This window comes from Camelus ferus, chromosome 7 (genome assembly GCF_009834535.1).
Source record: "Camelus ferus isolate YT-003-E chromosome 7, BCGSAC_Cfer_1.0, whole genome shotgun sequence".
Taxonomy (NCBI): Eukaryota; Metazoa; Chordata; class Mammalia; order Artiodactyla; family Camelidae; genus Camelus; species Camelus ferus.
In genome coordinates this window covers 6,327,589-6,351,740 of record NC_045702.1, presented here as the reverse complement: position 1 = coordinate 6,351,740, position 24,152 = coordinate 6,327,589, and the positions used below count along the sequence as shown (strand labels likewise).

The window sequence follows — 24,152 nt, the reverse complement described above, 5'->3', positions numbered from 1 at the left end:
CTTCCACCTCTAGGACAGAGGGAAGTTGTTGATGAAATAGTCAGAACAAGTGTCTCACTGGTAGAAATGAATTTACCTGGAGTTTTCAGACTCCACTTGCCTGGTTCCCCTAAAAATGGTGAGCATGATATTTACAGTCAGGCAGCACCCTGTGGCCAGGGAACAGAGGGAAGGAAATCACTGACTTCTGTGAACAGAACCTTTGCTAGCCTGTAAGCTCCTTGAAGATAGTACTAAGCCCGTGAGATACTCATTCTGTATCCTGGAAGTATACCTAACACAGAAAGTACTTGATAACTGTCCTTCGAATGTGGCGCCCTAACACATGTCTTACTTGGGCTGATAATGCCCTTTATTTTACTAAGTGCAGTGGAACAAAAGATTACCAGTCTGGGGTGATTCTTTGGCAGGTCTGCCTCCACTGAGGGTGATAATAAGCCTTGGAGATCTCTGTCTTAACAAGCTAGGAACTAGTCATTTAGGAAGTCAGAGTAGACACTATTTTGAGGATAATTACAAGGACTTACCTTTTGGGGGCAATTACCTTTGTTGAGTGCCTATAAGCACTGTTCTCACCTCATTTGATTTTATAACTGTGGAGTAGGCATTATTTTCTTGTTTGTATCTGAAGAGACTGAGTGAAGCTCAGAGAAGTGAAATTGCTCACAGTTGCAGCTAGTGAGTGGTGATTTTGGAATTTAAATTCAGGTATCCAACTGCAAAGCCTACCCAATGCGTAAGCGGCTCCTCAGTAAATACCAGTGGCATGAGTGAATGAGTTCCCCCTCCCCTATCTTCTGCATCAGCCTGCCTTGTCTTCTCCCTGGCCTGTCCTCCTCTCACTTGGCCTGATGTTTCAAAGTGATGTTGACCTACATTTAAAGGTTCTGGAAGAGGCTGCTATTAAAATGCAATGCACCTTACCTGGGAGAAAGTGTTTGACTCTCTTCTGACACGGCTCAGGTCACTTCTCTGTCATCCAGACCAATGCAAAGGCCTGGGTTGGTCTAGGTAAACTTGGACTAGGAAGAGGGAGAGTGGGGAGGTGAAGCCTGCAAAGGAGTGAGGGGAGAGGAAAGGCCAGAACAAAGGGTCTGGAGACAATCGCCAATTTTTCAGAAGGGTCAGGTCCTTTGGGATGCCCAACATATATTAGCCAAAATAACAGAAATCCAGGCCAAGGCTCAGGACCCTGCATTGTTTGGGACTTTAGGGCAGGCCATCCCAGACTGAGGGGCTCTAACGAGCAGAGCCGCACAGGGCCACTCCGGGGGCGGCGGTGGCCCCCGGCACCGGAGTGGCCCCGCCGGTCCCCGCAGGCGGCAGGAGCTCGGAGGCTATTGGCTGGCGCGCTGGCTGCGGAGGGGCGGGGAGCGCCGCCGAAGGGGACTGTTTGCTCCTACGGGCTGTAGATGGAGCTGTCCGGCCCCGGCGAGGGGGAAGGCGCCTGGAAAACGTTCTTCTTCTCCCTGGCCGGCCCGAGCGGGGAACAGCACTCCCAGGATGCAGTTTGTGTCAACACGGCCGCAGCCTCAGCAGCTGGGCATCCAGGGCCTGGGGCTGGACAGCGGGAGCTGGAGCTGGGCGCAGGCGCTGCCCCCGGAGGAGGTCTGCCACCAGGAGCCGGCGCTGCGCGGGGAAATGGCCGAGGGAATGCCGCCTATGCAGGTGGGTTCACCCCCGCCCGGCGCCATGGCCGCCCGCCTGGCCGTGGGGGCGGGGCTCGGGGCCGCGGGCGCGGGGCGGCGGTCGGCGCCGGGGGGCCCGGGCCGTGCGGGGCGGAAGCGGAGGCCGGGTGGGCCGGGGCGCCGGCGGGCGCGCGCGGCAGGCCCGGCCCGGCGTCCTCGCAGGCTCCTCCCGCGGCCCCGGAGCGGCAGGCCCCCGAGGCCGCGTGCCCGGCCGGGCAGGCCCCGCGGGGCTGGGGGCCCGGAACGTGCGGTCCCTGGGCCTCGGCGGAGCCGCGACCGCGTCCGCGACCTCGGCCCGGGCTCGCCCGCGCGCGGGGCAGCCCAGGGCTTTGCCGGCCGCAGTTGTGCCACTGCCGGGGACGTGGGCGCGCAGGATCCCTCGTCAGGTTACACTGCAGCCACTTCGGCGACAAGATTTTTTAAATGTTGTATTGCCCTCCCTCACCAAGTATAACGAGTGATCCTGTTATGGAAACGACAGGCCAGCCAAGAAACAAGCACCACTCGGAGGGTTGGAGTACTCAGATGTATTACGCCGGCGGGCTCAGAGGGGCTTCTGCTCCGAAGCTCTGAGCACCTCCAAGACGTGCGCATGAGGTTTTACAGGGTTAAGTACAAGCTTGGGGTATTCGGCCAATAGGCATGGAACAGCTTTAGCAGCATCATTATCACAAAAGTGGAGGCAGGGAGGCAGCAAACCAACATTCCAAAGCCACATATATCTCTTTGAAAATCCAGCTGCCTAGCAAAAAAACAAAAACAAGAAACAAAAAATATAAACAGGGGAATCAGCAAACCAACACTAATTAACTTAGATTTACGAGTTAGTCCAGCAGAACTCAGATCAGTATTCCGATACTTAGATTTGTGAGTTATCTTGTTAGCCCAGCCCGGCTTTTCTTGTTAGCCCAGCCCGGCTTTTCTTTCACATTCTTAGACTTGTGAGTCATCTTGTTAGCCCAGCCCAGCTTTTCCTTCACAATTCGAGTGATTCGTATTTCCCTTGCACTGGGTGTGGTGGAGGGAAGGGGCCATTGAGAGGTGGCTCTGCCTTCTTTCCAGCAGTGGACAAACTTGGCTGCACATTAGAATCACCTGAGCAGCTTTCAAGATTCCTGACACCCAAACCTGGTCCCAAACCAGTTAAATCAGCGTCTCTGGGGTTGAGAGTAGGCACTGATCATTTCTTAAAGGTGCATCAGGATCGCAGTGTGCAGTTCAGGAGCCAGTATTCCAGACCTGTGTGTAAGACACAAGGGTGTGATGCTGAGAGAGACCTGGAGAGCTTTGCCCAGAAGAGAGTGTGGGAGCTGACCCCGGGCAGGACCCCACAGAGGCCCCCTCTGTCCCTGGCCTGCATCTCAGCCAGGCGGGTTCTGACAGTTCTGCCAGGAGCTGCTGTGTTGTGTTTGATCATTTGGCAGCTTTAGATCTCCAAACCTGCATAGGGGAGCAGAATTTGGCACCCCAAAATATGTCTCTTTGGCATAAGGATTATTTTAAGATGGTTATTTTAAAGAAACTGCGGGTACAGGAGAAGCTCTGAAAACCCAGTAGGAGTTACCCCTTGTAGAAGGGACATCTCCATCGCTGTACCAGGAAGAGGAGCATGACTCAATCTAAAAGCTCTTTATCAGTGGAGAAGGCAGTGCCTTATTATCTGCATAATGCCCTTACCCTGTGTACTGTCCTTTTCCTGGTAACCTCCCATAACTGACTCCCCCCACCCCAAACATCATCTTTTGTCTTTAGCTGAAGATGGTATTTAAGATAGTGGCTTGGGCTATTTTGGCGAGTAACTCTGTTTTTCTGGGTCTCTCCCATGTATACATGTTACTCAACTTTGCTGAAGAACCTAGAAGGGTAGAGGAAACATTTTCTTCCCCAACACCTGTGAATATTAAACTGGGCTCGGTGATTTTGTGAACATCCACCGTAAGTCCTTGCCCCCTTCTGAGGGCCTGGCTGCTGTGACTCCTGAACGAGTCCAAGCTTGTGGCTTTGCTGGAGATGCTGCTGCCTCTAACGGAGCAGAGTCCCAGGCCCAGGCCCTGCTGCCCCACCTTCCGTGTCAAGAGTGATTCCCCAGAAGCTGTGTGATGTTCCTCTGTGGCTGTCACAGCTGTTCTGAGTTAGAAGTTGCAGTTAACCTGCTTGTCCCAACCTGCCCAGTTCACCTGTAAGTAACAGATCTCCACCTCAGCCAGCCTGAGGGCCTCTTCAGCAGCAACCATCAGAATAGAAAATGACATCTCCTCCTGGCAAGGAGAGGCCATTATCAACCCTACTGTCATCCAGTAAGCCCTGGGTGCTGGTATGGTATGGGGCCAGTCCCCAGGTCACCAGTGCACTGTGACCACCCTCTCTTGGTCCTATGGCTCAGCTCCTAACTTGCACCCATGGGGCCTCACCTTCCAGGGTGAGGACCCAGAGCTGGGAGGTACCAGAGGATACCCCTCCCCCTGGGAAGCAGGAGGGAGCTGAGGAGGGTCTTCTCTTCCTCTTAAGGATGCCACCTCCTCCCTTCCTCAGTGAATGACATTTTTTGGCAAACCCATTTGTATTTTGGAAAATATGAACCCACAGTTGCATAAGGAGAAAAGGCTGTTCGTGTGTTTGCTCACTCAGGCCCCCGGCATCTCCCTTGGGTGCAGCCCTGCTGGAAGGGTGGCTGTAGCAGCTCCTTGAACTTGTTACCTGCAGCACCTAGAACTGCTCCAGCTGGCGGTCCACTGAGGCGCCATAGAATGACCAGCCCCTTCCCTGTGCCTCTATTTCATCATCTTTAAGGCAGAGATAGACATTCTTGCCCTAACCTGCTTAGAGATTGCTGAGAAGATTAGGGGCAGATGACTGATAGGAACATTTTTACTTTGAAACAGAAAACACTGGGCAAATCTCAAGAGTTTATCATTAAGTCTAGTCCCTGAAGAAAGCAGCTGTTCTAGGCAAAGAAAGTGGCTTGTCACATTTTAGGCCCCAGGCCCACAGCCTTGACCTGTCGAGGGTTAAGGGGGATAGTAAGGAAGCTAGTGACCGGCCTGACTCCTGCTGGCAGGAAGTGGGAAGGTTGGCTGGGCGGCTGTTCAAGTTGTTGCTGGGGACCCTGATGAACGCCAAATGCTGAATGCCGTAGCCTGGGGGACGGGGCTTGGCAGGAGAACAGGAGTCCGTGGCATTTGATTAGTTGTCCCTGCTCTCAGGCCCCCTCCCTCCTCACACAGGGTCTCATCTCAGCTGTCACTTTCTCCCTTTGCGCACAGGCTCAAGAATGGGACATGGATGCCAGGCGACCCATGCCTTTCCAGTTCCCACCCTTCCCAGATAGGGCACCCGTCTTCCCTGACCGCATGATGAGAGAGCCCCAGCTGCCCACAGCCGAGATCTCTCTCTGGACCGTGGTGGCAGCCATCCAGGCCGTGGAGAGGAAGGTGGATGCCCAGGCCAGCCAGCTGCTAAATCTGGAGGGACGGACTGGGACGGCTGAGAAGAAGCTGGCCGACTGCGAGAAGACGGCCGTGGAGTTCGGGAACCACATGGAGGGCAAGTGGGCCGTGCTGGGCACCCTGCTGCAGGAGTACGGGCTGCTGCAGAGGCGGCTGGAGAACATGGAGAACCTGCTGCGGAACAGGAACTTCTGGGTCCTGCGGCTGCCCCCGGGCAGCAAGGGGGAGGTCCCTAAGGTAAGTGGAGGTCCCCAGGGGCAGGGATGGTGGTGGGGACCAGCAAAGGTGAAAAAAACTCTGTATTTCATTTTGTCAGACCTCACAAACATCTTTGGCTCCGTGTTGTCTAACTTCTCAAAGCCTGTCTCCACTTTAACAACCTCGTCTGGAATGTTCTACCACAGTGAGGCTGGCAGTTATCAGCTCTTGGACAATCTTGTTTCATCTAGCGCCCTACCCACATCCCCCTCCCGTTTTATTCTGAAGCCCATCTCAGACAGCACTCATTTGCAGTTGTAAATGTTTCAGTCTGTGGCTCTGAAAGGTGAAGACTCTCTCCTTTAAAGTAATAATCTCCATGTTATCACCACCACAGCAAAACCTCAGCCCACTCAAATGTCCAGTCAATGTTCAAATTTTCAGCTCTTCCAAAAATGTTATGTACTTTTTTCCATTTGTTTGCCTGAATCAGAACTTAAATAGGTCTGCACACTGTGATTGCTATGTCTCTTAAGTCTTTTTTTTAATCTATGAGTTCCTCCTCCATCTCTCATTTTTCCTTGTAGTTTATCTGGGAAGAAGCTAGGCCATCTGTCCTGTGGAATTTCTCACTGCCTGGATTCTGCTGCTGTGTCCTCCATGGTCTCATTTAACATGTTCCTCTCTTCTCAGTATTCCGGTGAATTGGTAATTGAATTATTCTCCCTAGAACCCCTGTGGATGAGGCTCTTGCCACACCCCCTCCATCCAGCTGGTCATGCCAGAGCTCTGATGACATCCATGGTATTAAAGGCAAGGGTCACTAAAGCCGTGGTATTGAAGTCCCAGTCTTCATCTTCGTGGCCCTGTCTGCTGCTTTCATGCAAGAGACCATACAGTGCCTGTTCGCTTGCCTTCCAGGACCCACCCTCCCCCAGCCTTGGTTCTTTCCCTACCTCACTGGCTGCTCCTCCTCAGCTCCTTCGCTGCCCTCACCTCCTTTCCCAACGATTCTGGGGCTCAGTCCTCACCTTCTGCTCGTTGTTTATCTGCACTCACTCTCTCTCTTGTGATCTCATCCGGGCTCAGGGTGCCGTCTGTGTGCTGTCCACTCCCGAACGCCGTTTTTCCCTCCCTCGCTCTCTATCCTTCCCAGACTTCTGCTTGAGCTCGAGATTTGCAGTCCTGCCTATTAATTCAGCTTTTCCATCAGGGTGTCAGTAAATATCTTAGATTGAACCCAACCAAACTGAACTCTCGATTTCTGCCTGAAACCTCTTCTACCCCAAGTCATCCTCATCTCCACTGACGAGCATCCTTCCAGCTGCTCAAGCCACAAGTGTTGGGGTCATCCTTGCCTGCTCCCTTTCTCACCTGACCTCCACTACCTTAATAAATGCCATCTGATTTTTCTTCAAAGTGTGTCCACAGCCCAACCACTCCACCTGCCTCCACCATACCCAGCTTGGTCTGCCATCGCCTCTTGTCTCATTATTGCCGTGGCCTCCTCCCTGGTCTCCTTTGCCCCCTACCCCATACAGTCTGTTCTCAGCCAGAGTGGTCCTTTAAAAATATAAAAAAGTCATATTACACCTCTGCCTCAAATCCTCAAATAGCTTCCCATCTTATTCAGCGTAAAAGCCCCCATTTCGTCCACGGCCCCTCCCTCCATTCCCACCCTTCCAACCTCATCTCTGTTGCACCCCCTCCTACCCATGCCTTTCTGCCAGCTCACCACCAGGGGTTGCTCCCAACGGGTCTGCTCCGTTGTCACCGGATCAACGTGCCCTTCAAGCCCCCAGCCCCAGCACACCCTCTCCTCTGTCCCTGCTCTCGTTTTCTCTAAAGCACTGATGCCGTCAGGCATCTTGCATGCTGACTTTTTTTTTTTGTCTCTTGGTTGGTTTTCCTCTGCCCAGTGTCTCTGTGCTGATAACCATACCAGGCTTATAGCAAAAAATGTTTGCTAGTGACTCTCCAGCTGGAGAGCTCACACTGCCACGTAGGGGACTGGGTCTTCCTTGTTTTTGTATCTGGCAGCCAACCCAGTGCCATTGCCGGAGGAGGTGCTTGATGGTGACCTGTTGAGGCCGCACAGAGCCTAGTTCTGACAGTGGCTTGGTTCCTCCCTAAGACACCCTCTGCCCCTGCAGCCCACAGGGACCCGTTTTCAGTACAGTTTTGTCATATACTGCTTCTGCTGCACAGGCAGCGTCTCCTCTCACATTGCCCTTGTCTCTCATCTGTGCCTTGCATTTTAACTCAGGGCCATGTCCTTACATGGCACTATTGTGCGTTCTGCGCACTGAACCAGGTGTTAGGGGTCCTGAGTTGACACGTGCCCCCATGGAATAATAGAATGGTTATGGGGTCCGGAGTCAGAAGGCTTGGATTTGAATCTTGGCTTTGCCGTGTGCTGGTTTTCTTACTACACATCAAGTACATTTTGTGTTGTCCCTGAGCCTCCTCAATTCCTCTTTTGAAAGAAGTGAAGTATAAATAAATAATCTAGTAAGTAAGTTCCCAGCTGGCCCCCTCTGAGTTTCAGTGTTCCCATCTGTAAAATGAAGATGATAACGTGTTTGCTTCGTGGGGTTGTGAGGATTAACTGATTTTGTTGATGGGACAACACTGTGTTGCTCATTGTATTCGTTACCTATTGCTGTGTCCCAAAACTTAGCAGCCTAAAAAAAATAATCATCACCTTGCAGTTTCTGTGGGTTAGGAATTCAGGAGTGGCTTAGCTGACTGGTTCTGGCTTAGAGTCTCATGAAATTGTAGTCAAGCTGTTGACTGGGGCTTCAGTCATTTGAAGGCTTGACCAAGGCTGGAGGATTGGCTTCCAATATGCTCACTCACCTGTGTTGGGAGGAAGCCTTAGTTAGTTCCTCACAGTTTGGACAGTGAGGGTGCTTGTTCATCATCACAACAGGGCAGCTGGCTTCCCCCAGGGTGAGTGATCCAGGAAAGACAGACCGGGGTGGAAGATGCAGTGCCTTTTACTACCTAGTCTCCGAAGTTGTACCCCATCAGTCCTTTATTTATTTGTTAAGAGCGAGTCACTAAATCCTGCCCACACTCAAGGGGAGGGGAATTAGGTTCTATTTTTTAAACTAATTAATTAATTTTAATTTAAAAAAATTTTTATTTTTTATTCAAGTGTAGTCGATTTACAATGTTAGTTTCAGGTGTACAGCATAGGCTGTATTTTTTGAAGGGACTGTCAAAGAATTTGTGGACACGTTTTAAAGCCTCCACAACCACAAAGCTTCATGAGAATGTGAATTAATATTGCTGGCAAGGGTTTCAATTCATCGTGGGCTCTTGGGCTTGCTAGATGCATTCTCTTCACCAGCTTCAAGAAAGGCTCGTCTCTCAGCTCCTCTGTGCCTCTTGGGTCCTAGTAATCAGTAAGTTGCTCATGGACAATTCACGGGTAGTCTTTCTGTCCAGCTCGGCAGCAGGCTCTCGGCAGTCTTGGGGCGTGTCTCAGGCCCCTGCTGTGTCCCAGCACAGTGAGGTCTTTACAAAGGATATCTGTTTCCGCCTGCGAGAGTGTCATTCTGGAGTTCTGACCCTCTGCAGAAATGGTAATGGGAAGCGGAGGAGCTGGTGTGTTGGAAGGGATAAACCTGGTTTGGGAGACCTTTAGTTTGAGGTACTTAAAAGGTGAGTAAATGAAGCCACTTAGAAGGCTGTTGAAATGTGAACTTAGAAGGGAGCAAGGAAAGTGTCATCAGCGAAGAGGTGACCACTGAGGTTGTGAAGAGAATGAAATTGCCAAGGGAAAGGTGAGGGCAGAGCCTTGGTCTCGGCGGAAGGAGCGAGAACAGTGGAGGATGCGCGAGCCGGCCAGGCAGGAGGCAGCACGGTTGTGGAAACCACAGGAGAAAATTCCAGGAAGGTGGTCTGACCTTTCCAAGAGGTCCGAAAGGGTGAGGGTTAACAGCAGGGAGCCACCGATGACCTTCCAGGGTGTGGGTCCAGAGAGCAGGGGGTCACAGACAGATTGGGGGTAGGCTGCGTGGATCGTGAAGAAGAAAACACAGAGCCTGTTCTTGGGATGTTTCAGTGAAGGAGGAGAGTCAAGTCGCTCGAGGGAGCAGAGTTGAGTAGGTCTCCTCTCGGGTCAGGGTCCCTGAAGGGAGAGCTGGCTGGAGAGACTCACGGTGTCAAAGAGAGAAGGTGGTCTCGGGTTGAGTGTCCCAGGCTGGAGGAGGAGAGGTGAAGGCCCAGGCAGGGGGTTTGGCTCGGCAGGAAGAAGGCCCTGCCAGCAAGGGGAGGCCGGAGAAGGTGGGGGAAGGCCTGGTGAGGGTGAGGGAAGAGGGGAGAGTTTGAAAAAAGCCTCCCAGGGAGCACAGTGAGATGTCAACCAGATCACCAAGAAGCTTCCTTGAGGCAAGATGCAGGAGCGTATGGCGGGTGTCAGCAGCGGAATTTTGTGACTTTTATCCAGCAGTGGGGAGTTGAAATGAAGAAAGTGGTCTGTGTCAGTTTGCCCAGGTTGTGGACTTGCCCAAGTCTGGTGGTAGGTCCAGGAAATCAGAAGTTCTAGCTGTGTTTCTACAGATGAGTGGTAAGCTGTCAGTCCGTACGCGGTGCGCAGGTGTGACAGGGCACCTGCCCGGATGCACTTAATGTTACAAGCACTGGAGGTGCTGCTGGCACTTGTCATCTGTGTCCCCGCGCTGCCCACTCTCCAGGCAGGCCACCAGTGGGCCTGACACCGAGCGGGCCACCTTTTCTAAGTCGCACCAAGGTGCCAGGTGTGCGGGTAGAAGGGCGGTTGGACCAGGATTAGGACCATGGGGAAAGCTGAGCATTGGATGTCAGAGTGAGGGAAAGGCTGGTTCAGTCGGGATGTGGAAGTGGGGGCGGTGGAGCAGCGTGGGGAAAAGGGAAGTTCAGTTATTAAAGTTGTGGAAGTGAAACCTTCGATTTCACGATTCTGTCCAAGATGAGGCTGTGCCCATGAGTGACTGAAATGAGTACAGACCAGCATCCTTGTCAAACTGAAATAACAGCTTTGGAGAGCGGATTAGAGCGCCCTGAGTAACTGGTGACCGACATTAGAGGATGGGTGACTCAGCCTGCAGCGGGAACTTCCTGGTGTCGGCAACGACTGTTCAACACATTCAGCAACTATTTATTGACTCCAGACTGTACTTCTAGGTGCTTGGGATCTGGCAGTGAACAAAGCAGATCAAGATTCCGGAGCCTTAGCACGTGCGAGTTTTAGGGACGAGAATGTAACTGTGTACGTAGGGGTGGCTTGACCGGAAATACAGATTTTATAACAGGGTTTTATTGTACTTGGCTCACTGAGACCCACCCATTCCACCTGCCGCATCTCTGTCACCTTGAACGCCAGAAACTTTACCTTCAGGTACTAAGTTTCCCTAAAAGTGAAATTACAAAGGATGTGGTTAAATGTTTAATTTTAAAAAGGTAGTGGTGACCATCATTGTTAGTGAAAGCACATGAAGGTCAGGGATCGAGTGGCCTAGCTCCACTGGAATGGGCCGGGCGGGGACATGGAGGTGGGGAGCCACGGAGAGCCAAGGCCAGGCTTGGGTGGACTGGCCCCGGGGCTCCTGATGGGGAGCCGGTGGGGAGGCGCATACACGAGGTGCCAGATTAAAGCTCCTCTTGCCCCAGGTTCCAGTGACTTTTGTCGACATCGCTGTTTACTTCTCTGAGGACGAGTGGAAGAACCTGGACGAATGGCAGAAGGAGCTTTACAACAACCTTGTTAAGGAGAACTACAAAACCCTGATGTCCCTGGGTAAGGGCGCCTTCCCTCCCCGGTGAGCGTCTCGGGAGAGGGGAGTGAAATGCTTCTCAACCCACATTGCAACCCCTGGGCAAGGTGTTTCATGTTGATACCTCATGGAAATGCAAGAAATGATTTGCTTGTAATGCTAGCAAGTTAGAATGATTTATAACAGGATAAAAAGTAAAGCCCAGAAACAGGGCTTACCACTATAGGATCGAACACTGTGCAGCTACCGCTTTGGAATAAAGTCAGATGGCATCATTTGTACCTGCTACACCCTGCATCCCAGCAGCCTCAGGTACGCCACAGTCCAGTCCACTGTTGGCTTTCAGGGACCAGCTATTTCTACACCAGAAGCTGGAGAATATTGACTTGTTTTCAGTTCCTCGTAAGACATGATGTGGCACTCACATAACGGCCACTACCTAGAGGGGCCCTTGGGTGGGCGGGGGAGTTGGGGAAAGGGAGGGCTTTGCATCCCCCCTGACTGGGACTCACTGATGGGCTTCACTCAGTCCTTCCTTCCCTTCCACCTCATTCCAGACGCAGAGGGTCCGGTGCCCAAGCCAGATGCTCCATCCCAGGCTGAGCCCCGGGAAGAGCCTTGCGTGTGGGAGCAGAGGGACCCAGAGGAGAGAGAAGTCCTGATGGATCCAGACACAGGTGATGGCAGCGGCAGGGAGCCCCAGGGCCAGGGCGGGGCAGGAGAGAGGCCCCGCCACCCCTGCAGAGGGTCAGGGCCAGAAAGTGCAGGGTGCACATTTGACTTTTGGGTTAGAGCCATGCAGCTGGAGACCCCAAGGTAAGCTGGAGAAAAGAGGAAGGGATGGCCTTGCAGCCTCCCAGGCCCGATCGGAGCCTGTGATGAGGGACCCTAGACGTAAGTAAGAGCAGCCCTGGCCCAGGCAGGTGGGCATCCGCATGGATGTGTGAATGCGTGGTTTGTGTGGCCTCTTGCTTCTTGCTTGGCTGCCATCTCCAGCACCCTCACCCCATTCTCACAGACACCCTCTCACAGGCAGACTTACCCTTCAAGGCTTTCTCCTCATCTGAGAAGAATCTTACGTTCCGAGGAAATCCAGTTCCTGGTAATGGAACCACCTGGTAATGGAAGGTGCCGGGGTTCTAGTCCCAGCTCTGCCTTCGAGGTCTCCTCTCGGGGCCCCAGCTCTCCTGAGCACCGTCAGACCAGGTGAAACCTGGTACTTGCACTACAGTCGCTGCCTTTTCACTTGAGCCTTCACCCGCTGGTGCCCTCTCCCCTTCCTCCTCTTCAAGTGGAGAGCACGTTCACTGAAACCTCCCTGAGGAGGTCGTTCGAAGGCAGCCCCCTCTTTCCCAATCTGTTTTCTTTACTGAGATACAATTCACATGCTGTAAATCCACTCTTTTGAAGTGTATCATTCGGTGGTTCTCAAAGGTGTGCAACCATCCTCACTATCTAATTCCAGAACATTTTCATCATAGGAAACCCCACACCCAGCAGCAGTCGCTCCCGTTCTCCATGACCCCCAGCCCATATGGATTTGCCTGTTCTGGACATTTCGTCTACATGGCTCCCTCCTCGTCTTCAAGCACCTCAAGTGTTTGAGGCCAGCAGCTGTGCTAACCTCTCACAGTTAAAGCAATGTGACCTCAACTGAGTTATCGGCCATCTCTGTGCGAGACAGAACAGGGACCACTATGCCCATTCTGTGGATGGACCGAGCAGACTGAGAGCCAGAGAGGTCAAGCGACTCGTGCTGGGCTTGGGGCAGAGTTGAAACCAGGATCCATGTCTTCTGATTCCTCATGTAGTCTCTCCTGCTGCCTGAGTTGTCTCCTGCCAGGGCTGTATTGTTCATCACACCACAGACCCTCCTAAGAGGACAGTGCCCCGTCGGGCACGTCCCGGGGTCTACCAGGAGGATGTGTTACTGTCTTTCATGCATGAGGGTGCTGCACGTTATCCACCCAGGAGTGGGGCTGGGTTGCTTCTCTTTGCTCAGTCTAACTCCCTGCTAATCGTGTGTGCAGGTGTGTGTGTATCTGTGAGCACGAATGTGTCTGTGTCTGGCCCACTCTTTCCTTCTCGGGTATAGAGCAGGGACGAATGTTCTGCCACACAGAGCTAGACCGACGGCCTGTCCTGATCAGCACCCACCCGTGGTGGGCTGTTTCCAGACCTCTCCCGGCCCTGTCAGACCTCATTTTGTGGCTTGTCTTACCCCTTTGTGCTAAACATGGGTTGCCTCTCTACTCCAGGACATCCTGCTTCTTGGGGTTCCCCGGAGTGGCCCACAGGAACCCAAGACCCCTGTGCTCTTCCCTGGCGAGTGCTGTCTGCGTACTCCTGACCCCGAGAACTGTCCAGGTGACCATCATTCAGAAAAAGGCTCTGAATGACATGATTCTCTGTCCCCAGGCGCAGAGCCCCTGGTGTCCACGCAGGACGCATCCTCGCAGGTGAAGCGGGAGGAAGCCCTGTGCGTCCGGGGCCAGCGGGGCCTGGAGGAGGGAGCCATCCCCACAGAGTCCATTTCTGGTGCGTGAGCCGGCGGGGAGGGGAGGGCTGGCGTGCGCTGTGGGCGCCCAGCGTGGCCTGCCGTGGCCGGGGCCCGAGCTGAAAGCGGGTGGAGGGACAGGGTCTCCCTCGGGGCGCAGACCTGGCACATGTCCTGGACGGTTTGCCAGGGCTGAGCTGTTCTATTTTCTCTTTTTCATGATATCCATTTTTAACTGTTCCTTTCTCCCCTTGAGAAGCAGCATCTGCAGAAGTACTGAGTGTGAGGCACTTTGCAGGCTCCATGGCTTGGGGACTATGCTCCCCACTGCAAAGAGCTCCAGTTGTTTTAAACGAGCACGTTGGGGGGGGGTGCTGCCTGTGGGCCTGGCCCCGCCCGCTGCAGTCCCGTGGGTGGTCTGGGTGCTTCCTCTTACGTGGCATTCCAGCTGGCGCCCTGCTTGAGAACCCCGTTACAGAAGAGACGTATCAGTCAGAGTTCTACGAAGAATCAACAGGGTGCATGTGTGCACACCTGTGTAAGGAGAGGTTGATTGGTTGGATTTAAGGAATTGGCTTCTGTGATGGTGGAGATTGGTGGGTCAGGAGTCTGTGGGGAACCGGCAGGGTGGGGACCCAGGGCAGTCTGCCAGCAGAGCTCCCTCTTCCTCAGGGGATGTCAGTCTTCTGTTAAGGCCATCAGCTGGTGGGATGAGGCCCACCCCCATTATGGAAGATAATCTGCTTTACCCAAAGTCTACTGATTTAAATGTTAAACTCCTCAAAAATACAAAACCAAAAAAAAACCCCACAAAAAAACAAAATACGGAAACATCGAAAATAACGTTTGGTCCCATGTCTGGGTCCCGTGGCCTTGGTGAGTGGACACCTAAAATGCGCCATCACAAGAGATGTTAACGTACTGCAGCTCTTTACTTGTCCCCAGGTTAGAGCTCCGCAAACCTCATCCCCCTTAGTCAGAGCCTCATGCTCCTGGGTAAGTGACAATAGCCTCTGAGCAGAGGAAAGCTGGTTCCCAGTTCATCTGGCACCGTCCTCGAAAGCATCATGGTATTACCGTCTTCAGAGGGACCTTTAGAGATAAGGAGGCGCTAAAGGGTAAATGAGGTTTAATAGACTCTGCAGAGGAAAGAAAATGTAGGATAAACTTAGAAAAATCCCATTAAAATGGTGAAGGTGAAAGGCTCCTGGAAGGCGTCGCTTTCCTGGAAAACCCCACATGAGGAACACCTTCCACAAGGTGCTCAGGCCTCGCACACGAACCCCGCTCGAAGGGGCTAAGTTCCTGAAAGACAGAACAGCTCTTCTAAAGTCACTGCTCTGTCACTTCCCTGTAGCATTGCTTACTGGCAGCAAAAGCTCCATGAGCTGGGGCCCAACTGACTCAAAGCTGTAATTACCTGGAAGAATTAGTCCTGACTTTTAGGGAAAAGAAATAATTGCATGACGTCAGAGACTTAAAGCACAATCTTGGAGGCGTCTGTGTGTCCCCTGACACCTCTGCTTTGTTCCCACAAGCAGACTCACCAGCTTCAGCCCAGGACCTCCTGTCCCGGATCAAACAGGAGGAGCACCCGTGCGTGTGGGATCAGCAGGATTTGGCGGAGAGGGATATTCCAACGGACCCCAACTCAGGTGAGCAGCTGCCAGAATGCATTTTAGAAAAAATTTTATTTAATGGAGGTACTGGGAACTGAACCCAGGACCTCGTGCACACTAAGCATGTGCGCTACCACTGAGGCATGCCCTCCCTCCCAGAAGGCATATTGAGGATGACTTTTGTAGCTGCTGGGAAATCAATCTGATCAAGTCACTTTTGGTCAAAAGCCAATGAAAGGCTCAGGGGATAAAATACAGCATGTTCCTTTGTCCACATTTTGGCATATAACTCTTAGGAACATGGGGAGGGTTTTTCCAAAGGAATCATTAAATTGATAAATTACCTTGTTGATGTAACCAATACTAAAATTACTTCACTGATTCCTGAAATATAACCAAAAAGCCTTTTAAAAGTTGTGTATATTTCTGCAACAGAAAGAAAGAAATTTACATGTTCTGGAATTTTCCATGAGTGAATACCAGTTATATGTCTCCCAGGAAACTTCTGGGGAGGGTCCGGGTGTAAAGGGAAGCCTAAAAGAACAATAGGAAAACTCCTCCACGCAGATGGTTTGCGCGCGCGCGCGTGTGTGTGTGTGTGTGTGTGTGTGTGTTCACGTATGCTTGCAGAGCTGGAGAAGGCCAGTGTCATCTTGTTTGGTAGTTATGACCCCAAAGTCTGATCCCACCCCCCTATACCAGGAAGAGAAGCAGATGTAAAATGTAGGATTCCTTGTAGTTTGTCAACTCTACAAGTTTACAGTGGGGAGGCTGAAAGGGTCTAGGACAGTTCTTATAAATGACCTTTGTTCACTGCTTCCCCGGTTGCTGGTCTTAAACCCTACCCCTCCTTCCTCGGTCCTGTGTGCCATCAGAGACCAGGCTTCCACCCCGGAGACCTGGGTTCTGACCCTGGCTCTGCTGCCACACAGACTTTGAAAGACAGCCCCTTGCCCACGTCGAATGCATTGAGCACCCCTGAGATCACATTTAGAGAGCTGTTGAGAAGGCAGGGCGGCTGGTAAGAAATGAAACACGGGTACCAAAGCGGCCACATGCTCTCTGAGCAGAGCAGCAGCCTCTGCACGTGACGGTTTTTGAACCATGGTGGGAAGCTCGGTGGAAACGAACAGGATCTAAGACTGCCTTCTTTTCATAAACAGAGTCTCTGATCTCCGCACATGACATTTTGTCGTGGATCAAGCAGGAGGAGCAGCCGTACCCGTGGGGCCCACGTGACTCCATGGAAGGAGAGCTCGGGTTAGATTCTGGCCCCGGTGAGTGGTGCGCCCAGCAGGACCCCTGGGTGTTTTGTCCAGAGGGATGGTTGCTCACCCAGCCTGCCCCTTACAGGGCGACGTTCTGTCGTGCAGCCTTTCAAAGGCCTGTACCAAAGCACTGTCACCCTTCCTTCTGGAGGATAGCAGGTGTGTGAGTTTCCTAGTGCTAGTCTTAACAAAATACCACAAACCAGCTTGTAACAACAGAAGTTTATTCTCCCATAGTTCTGAAGGACTGAAGTTTGAAATCAAAGGGTTGGCACGGCCACGCTCCCTCTGAAAGCTATAGGGGAACACTGTCTCTCCCCTCCCTAGCTTCTGGTGTTTGCTGGCAGTCTTTGGTGTTTCTTGGCCTGTGGATGCATCACCCCAGTCTTCTGTCTCCACACGGTCTGTGTGTCTGCGTCTTCAGCTGGTGTCATTTCACTGACACCAGTCCGGGGCCTCCCCTACTCCAGTACATTTAGTTAAGTGACATCAGCAAAGAGCCTATTTCCAACTAAGGTCACATTCTGAAGTACTGGGGGTCCAGATTTCAACATATGTTTTGATGGGGGATAGAATTCAACCCATAGCAACAGGGAATGTAGAGGTGGCTGGGAGAGAGCTGAGCCAGTGAGGCTGAACAGGAGTTGATGGACGGCAGGGGGCTTACATACTAGAAAACACCAGCCAGGGTACCCGAGGCAGCCCCGAGCTGACATCCCAGAGAAACTGGGAAGATCCTAAAGCTCAAATAGGAAGAGGGGATTTCTGTCTCCCAACAAGTATGAGTCCAAACATCGCACCTGACTTGGGACTCTCGGGTCTTTTTTTGAAGCCCCACTTATTGGCCGATGACCTTGGGTCTGTGTTCGTGGACATGTGGCACTTAGCATCAGACTATGTTCCGTGGCAGAAATGGTACCATTGAATCAGCTACTGCAGTGTCTTCTGGGTGATTGGAGTGGTGAAGGGACAGCTAATCATGTGTTCCTTGTTCATACTCCTGACACCCTCTAAGAGCTTGAAACCTATGTAAGAGCTGAGGACATAGGTTATTTCTGAATCTGAAAGGACATTTTAAACTCGGGTGAACAGATCTCACTCCCTGTGGGACAAACTTAGTTCAGTCTGGAAGAGCAGGCTAGGGCTGGCGCAGTGGGCAGGGAACGGCAGAGGAACAGTGTATGCCCTTGTCTAAAATAGAATTTAAACTGTCCTCTTTCTAACCTGCTGGTGGTGTGGGATGCAACACAGAAATCCCGGGGCTGCCTGTGAGGACCGGAAAAAGTCATAGCAGTTGATTCTACTTCTTTCTCTGCACTTCTAGCCCTGGCCCCAAAGGCAGGGGTACCAGTTCATCAACTATTGTGCCAGGAAACCCTGCCCAAACCTTTGTCCCTCAGTGCTACCCTCTGATTTCTCCAAAGTGGCTGAGGGTGTATGGGCTTCGAGGAGCCTTTTCTGGGACCCGTGTGGTTGTGAAAACAGATTGTGGAAAGCCTGTGCAGAAATTGCAAGGTTTTGAAAATGACTTTACTTCTTTAGTTTGGATATGCCGAGCCAATGAGTCAGAACAGTTTGCCTCATGTTGTTTTGTCTCTGGGAGGCCTTAGAAACTTTGCCTTTGGGAAGAAATGCCCAGAATTTGAGAGATAGGAGTAGCTGGAAATGCTTCTCCTGCCCACCCAATTACTAAAGCCACTTGTCTTTCTCCCAAAGTGAGCCTGCCTTCCACTCATTAATGTTAGAATGTGAAATTAGTATCTCACCTGCGATTTCCTTGAGGTTTAAAACCACCTAGTGTTGTGGCTGCCAAGGACAACCAGCTGGACTTTTGATAAGACATGGCATCACCTGGCAGTCTTCTGGAGAGGGCTTAGAAAAGGGAAGGGAGTGGGGTAGAGAGTAAAATGCAGAAATATATGACACCTGTTCCTGCCAGCTGCCTTCTCTGGTCTTGCGATGTACGAGAAAGACCGGTGTCCTGTTTGACTCAAAGTCAGATTTCAGCCTAAGTGGACATTACATTTTTAGAAAAAGGATTCCTGGATTTACATATTAATGAGTGTGTTTTACTCTCTGATCTCTGACAGTGTAAGACAGGAAAAAAATCTATTTACTCAAAGGTAATATGCGTGAGGCTCCACTGAAGCAGAAAGTAGATGTAGGGAGTTTAGTGGTTACCAGGTGCTTCTGGAGAAAGTGGAGAGCCTCAAGCCAGACCACTGTACCCGGGGGCCAATGACTCAACACTCAGACTCAAACCCAGAAGAACATGGCATCAGAGAGGCTAGGAGAAGAGTCCTTCAAGGGAGAGCAGGGCTTAACCATGTTCAGTGTGAGGAAGGGTTGAGTATGCAGGTCCAGGAAGAGGCTCATTGAATTTGGCAGTTTGTAGGTTGTTGGTGACCTTGACCAAAGTTGTTTCGGGGCATGCTGGGACACATGCCTGATTGTAATAGTCTGAAAGAGAATGGAGGTGAATAAGTAGTAAAAACAAGTATAGCTAACTCTTAAAGAATTCTGCTATGAAAAGGAGCAGAGAAGTGAGTGAGACGGCAGCTGGAGAGGGGGGAGCACATGGGTCAAAGGAGTGTTCTTTTTAAGTTGGCTGATGCTGCACCGTTGCGTCTGGTAGGATGCTCTCGCTGCTCTAGAACCCTGCCTTAAAGAATAAAGGCATTTATTCTCTTACGTAACTAAGAGATAGTTCAGTTTCAGCGTTGGTTGATTCAAGGATGCAGCTATATTGCCAAGGATCTAGGTTCTTAACTCTGCTCTGCCATTCTTGGTGTGGATGGAGCATGTGGCCTCAGCTGTTCCAGGCATCGCCTCCAGAGCCAGAGGGAAAGGAAAGGCCATCTTTTTCCTGCACTCTCTCTAAGGAGTAAGGAAGCTTTCCCAGAAGCCTCCTGGCAAACACATCTCATCGGCCAGAACAAGGTCATGTGCTTGTATCTGAGTCAATTACTTGCCAGTGAGTTCCGGAGAGAAAGTCCTCATGTTAGAGGCTGGAGGAGGAGATGTGACGTAATCCCCACGGAGAGTGGAAAAGTGGGACGTGCTGGGCCGTGAGCTCAGGTGCTAGGCTTTTGAGATAAGTGATTTTCTCCAGCAATCTTCAGCTGCTTGAATGCAATTACTGCATGGGGGTCCCCCAGGCAATCCCAACAGAGGAGAGAGAGGTAGAGGGACCACGGGAGCTAAGCTGGGTCAGGAGGGGAGAACAAAGGTGGGGGGCAGGAGGGAGCAGGACAGGATGGTGACTAAAGTGGACAGGCACTCACATTGTGTTTGAATTGTCAGAGTAGGATTATGACTGTTTGGGGTTCGATTTCTTGGGAAACAGACCCCCAGATGGAGGTGCACATGCACGTGGTTTCCTTGGGGGTCCTCTAGGGAATAACACGTATAAAGGACTGAGAAGAGCAGGTCGGGGAGAGGGCAAAGCAAGGCCCACAGTGCAGCTGCGACAGAGGCCATGGCTGATCACACACGATTGAAGGCATGACATCCTGAATTGAGGCCAGGCGAGTTACTTTGGTCTCTACCCCTGGTCAGTGTCCTCTGTAGATGATTCTCTGCCTGGTCAGTGTCGACTGGGATAGAGGTGGGTGGGCCCAGCCTGTTTAGGGGTGTCACATAAAGAGCACAGGCTTAGGTCATGCACTGGCCAGCATGAAGGGTTGGGTGGCATATGTGGCCTGAGAAGTGGCCTCCAGGAAGCAGACAGGTCCCAGGCAGAGGAGAGAAGGGTTGTGACAAGAGGTGGGGGACAGAGCACAGCTTCGCTTCTTTGCTATGGGCTTCCATGGGCTGCCCCCCCAAGTGGGGGAGGGACTCCTCCAGGGAGAAAGACTGAACTGGGGATGGGGGAGGTGATGCAGGGTGAAGGAAGAAAGATAACCCCTAAATATAGTCAGCAAACCCAGTAGTTCCTCCATCAGAAATCTGAGTCGTGGGCCTAAGATCGCAGCTCTGATGCTCAGAGCTTGGACCTTGTGCCTCTCTGACCCTCAAGGCAATGGGAAACTGTGGACTGGGGATACTCAGGGGTGCAACGAAAGGGCATCATTGCAAGAGCAAGTAGGTGCTTCCTGGGGAGGCTGGCTGGGCAGGCGCTACTACACGAGGGTATGGAGAGCCAGTTACATGTGGTGGGATTCCAGATGGGGTCAGGCACCAGGGTGGGATTCAACAAACCCAGCTGACCCCGCTGCTGTACCAGACTAAAGGCCACCCGCTTAGTGGAAACACAACTGCAAACTGGAGGGTGGTGATGGTCCCAGCTCCCTGCGTTCTATTCCTGTAGGCCTTTAGATAGGCTTCTCACCTGGGAAAGGTTCTGGCAATTTCTTTCCCTCCAGTCAAGAGATTCTCCTTAGATTAATTAGCATTGAACATCAGAATACAATTAAGTCATTATTTGCAGGCAGTTCTGCCTTCCAAGGAGACTTCCGCAGGGTACCCAGTGCCCAGCATCTGGGGATGTTTCCTGTCCTAACTGGGCACCAGCTGCTTCACCGGCTTCTGGTGCTCTCCAGCTGGTAGCTTTGGTCGGGTCTGAAGGTCAGGAAGCCTGAGAGCCATACAGTTCGTGACCATTTGCCTTGTTCAATCCCCGCATCCTTTAGAGAAACTGAGGCCCAGCTAGCCTGCGACTCGCAGGAAACTACCGAGGAAATAGTGAAGGACCCGGGCCCCCTTGCAGGGACGGTGTGGGTCCCGGACGGAGCAGTGTCAGCATGTCACTTCTTCGTGTCTCCTCCCCAGGTGACAGCCTGCTGATGGTGAAGAACCCGCCCCCGGCCCCACCGCCGCCCCAGCCCGCTCCGCAGAGCCTGCCCCCACTGCCGGCGGCCCCCGAGAGCGCGGGCGGGACCCCCGGAGCCGCGGCGGGGGCGGGGTGCGGGGGCGGGGGCGGGCTGCTTGGACGACGGCTTCCCCGCACGGGCCGGGAGCGCGGCGCGGGCGGGGCGCAGCCGGGCGGCGAGGGCGGCGGCGGGGGCGCAGGCGGTTGTGGCGGGGTGCGGCGGGCCGCGGGCCCGGGGGGGCGGCGGGGGCGGCGGCAGCCGCTGCCCGGGCGGCCTCCGCCGGAGCACTCCTCCTGGCACGGCGCGCGCAGCAAGCCCTACTCCTGCCCCGAATGCGGCAAGAGCTTCGGCGCGCTCAGGAGCCTCATCATCCACCACCGCAGCCACACCAAGGAGCGGCCGTACGAGTGCACCGAGTGCGAGAAGACCTTCAACTGCCACTCGGGCCTCATCCGCCACCAGATGACGCACCGCGGCGAGCGGCCCTACAAGTGCTCCGAGTGCGAGAAGACCTACAGCCGCAAGGAACACCTGCAGAACCATCAGCGGCTGCACACGGGCGAGCGGCCCTTCCAGTGCGCGCTCTGCGGCAAGAGCTTCATCCGCAAGCAGAACCTGCTCAAGCACCAGCGCATCCACACGGGCGAGCGGCCCTACACGTGCGGCGAGTGCAGCAAGAGCTTCCGCTACAAGGAGTCACTCAAGGACCACCTGCGCGTGCACAGCGGCGGCCCGAGCCTCGGCGCCCCGCGGCCCCTCCAGGCGCCGCCAGAGCGAGACTAGGGCTGGGCCAGGGCTGGGCCGGGGGAGGGGAGGGCCCGGCCACAGGAGCAGGGGGGGGGGGCGAGCCTGGGGACGTCCTGAGGACCCAACGATCCTGCCCTTGGTTCTCAGGCTCCTTCCCTCCCTCTACCCACGACCTGCTGGAAATCGGGAACAGGAATTGCACTCCAGACAGGGTCCCCTAGTGTCGGGCAGGGGTCGCCTAGACCTGTCCGGCCGGGATGGACAGCCCAGCTCTTCTCATAGGGTGGACCAAGGAGCCGGCTGAGTGGCTTCCCGCAGGGAAGGTGCCAGAAGGACGGGGAGGAGGCGAGCACCCCTCTGTGGGCACCCCCGTCATCACCTAGCGTGCCCATTTGGCCTCTGGGATCACTGATTGTGATCCAGGGAAGCCATCAGGGTGTCTTGGAACCCTTCTGAGAGAAAGAAATAAGGTCCTAAGGTTAAGAGACCCTAAAAAAAGGAAGCAAAGGTGTGACAGTGAGGGGAGGGATGTGCTAAGGGATGGCATCTCTGTGATGACAACACTGCCTCGCGTTTGAATAGCGCTTTATACTTTTTTAAAACACGTTTTCTATCCGTTATCTATTTTTGCCCTTAGCCTATTCCTCTGAGGTAGGTGGGATAGGATTTTCCTGACTTGATAGCTGAGGAAAGTGAGACACAGGTGAGATGGTTTCCCCAAGATCACACAAGAAGAGTGGCAGGGCGGGGCCCAGGGCAGTGTCCCCCACCACACACACTGCCTACCTCTGGTATTTGAGAGACCTCTCTGGCCTGACCTCCCCTGGTCTCTCTCCTCACTCTTTCCCCTGACCCTCTAAAAATAATCAGAAGCAACAGGGGGCCAACTCATGGAGCTACCGGGAATGGGGAACAGATTAAAGACAAAATGCCCGGGGTTGTGCTTCCAGAAGTCTCTTCCTAGGAGCATACTCCTGGCAACCCCCCACCCCCACTCCCCGGCCCCCATTCCTCAATCTGGTGCAGCAGCCTTTTCCCACTGCACAGCATAGACCTGGGCCTCCAGAGGCAGGTGGTGCCCTGGGTCATACCTCATCCTGATGATTGATTGGTTTACCAGGGCGAAGGGGTGAGAGAGAGGCTCGAGCTGCAGGAGCAGTCACGGAGGAAGTGGGTCTCTTCCCCGGAGGGCCGGGGGGTGCTAGCGTCTGAAGAGCGTCAGTCTCTCTCCTGCCCTGAGCCTCCCCACTGGTGCTATCTGTTAACCAACCATGCTCGTGGACATGGATACAGACCCTACTCTGCTCCAGACCCTGCGTCGCCTCCGGAGGCACCCAGAGGACTCTCCGTATCGGTGCATCGGCTCTATGGTCCTGACGGGCCGCGGTCTCCGTTTCTGCGTCTTGCATGGCCAGGGACTGGGGCGGGTGCATGCCCCAGGACCCTTGTTTGTGTCAAGAATGACTTACGCTTCTCCCATCGATTCCACGTTTCTCCCGGCCAGGGAGCACGTTTGTGAGCGCTCTGCTTCCGCCCCTCCCCCATCTGTGCCGCTCTGCTTTCCTCAGACCCCTTTCTGCTATGCAAAGGGGATCTTGACATTCAATAAAAGGTGTCCAGGTTGCAGACTGCATGTTCACAAGGCCGGAGGGCTCTCCAGCGTGGCTTCATACAGTAAACCCTTGATGAACTGGAATCCAATGAACCAGGATTTTTTTCTTCTGCTTTTTGGAGGAGGCAAATCTTAAGGAAATGAGATGAGAAATTAGACATAAACAAGCTCAATGGAGTTTTGTTAGAGCAGAAGGGGGCCCTCTAGTCCATTATTTTGGTTGGGAGGTGGCAGTATTCTGCTTTTCAAAAGCACATGCAGAAAATCAATATTTTCTTAACCTAAATCATGGGAAGTAAGACCAACAAAGTTTGTTATTTGTGGGTTTTTTTTTTTTTTTTTTTTTTTTTTTTTTGCTTTTGAGCATATGAAAGATGGGAAGAAATCCCTGTTGAGATGGGTTTCAAACATATGAGCATATAGCTCAAGTCTATTTTACCTTCAAGGAGCTGTCTCCCAAAGAGATTTAGTGACCGAGCTAGTGAGGGAGCTAAGACTGAGTTT

General features: G+C 53.0%; 1 protein-coding gene across 1 annotated transcript; it reads left to right on the top strand.

Annotated features, from left to right (window-relative positions):
- The first annotated feature begins 1,387 nt into the window (after nucleotides 1-1,387).
- Nucleotides 1,388-23,680, top strand: ZNF282 (zinc finger protein 282). Its single transcript, XM_032483241.1, has 8 exons — nucleotides 1,388-1,668; nucleotides 4,952-5,371; nucleotides 10,991-11,117; nucleotides 11,652-11,771; nucleotides 13,513-13,632; nucleotides 15,133-15,246; nucleotides 16,374-16,487; nucleotides 21,249-23,680. The coding sequence occupies exons 1-8, from the start codon at nucleotides 1,504-1,506 to the stop codon at nucleotides 22,070-22,072; spliced, it is 2,004 nt and encodes a 667-aa protein (XP_032339132.1). The 5' UTR covers nucleotides 1,388-1,503; the 3' UTR covers nucleotides 22,073-23,680.
- The last annotated feature ends 472 nt before the right edge of the window (nucleotides 23,681-24,152 follow it).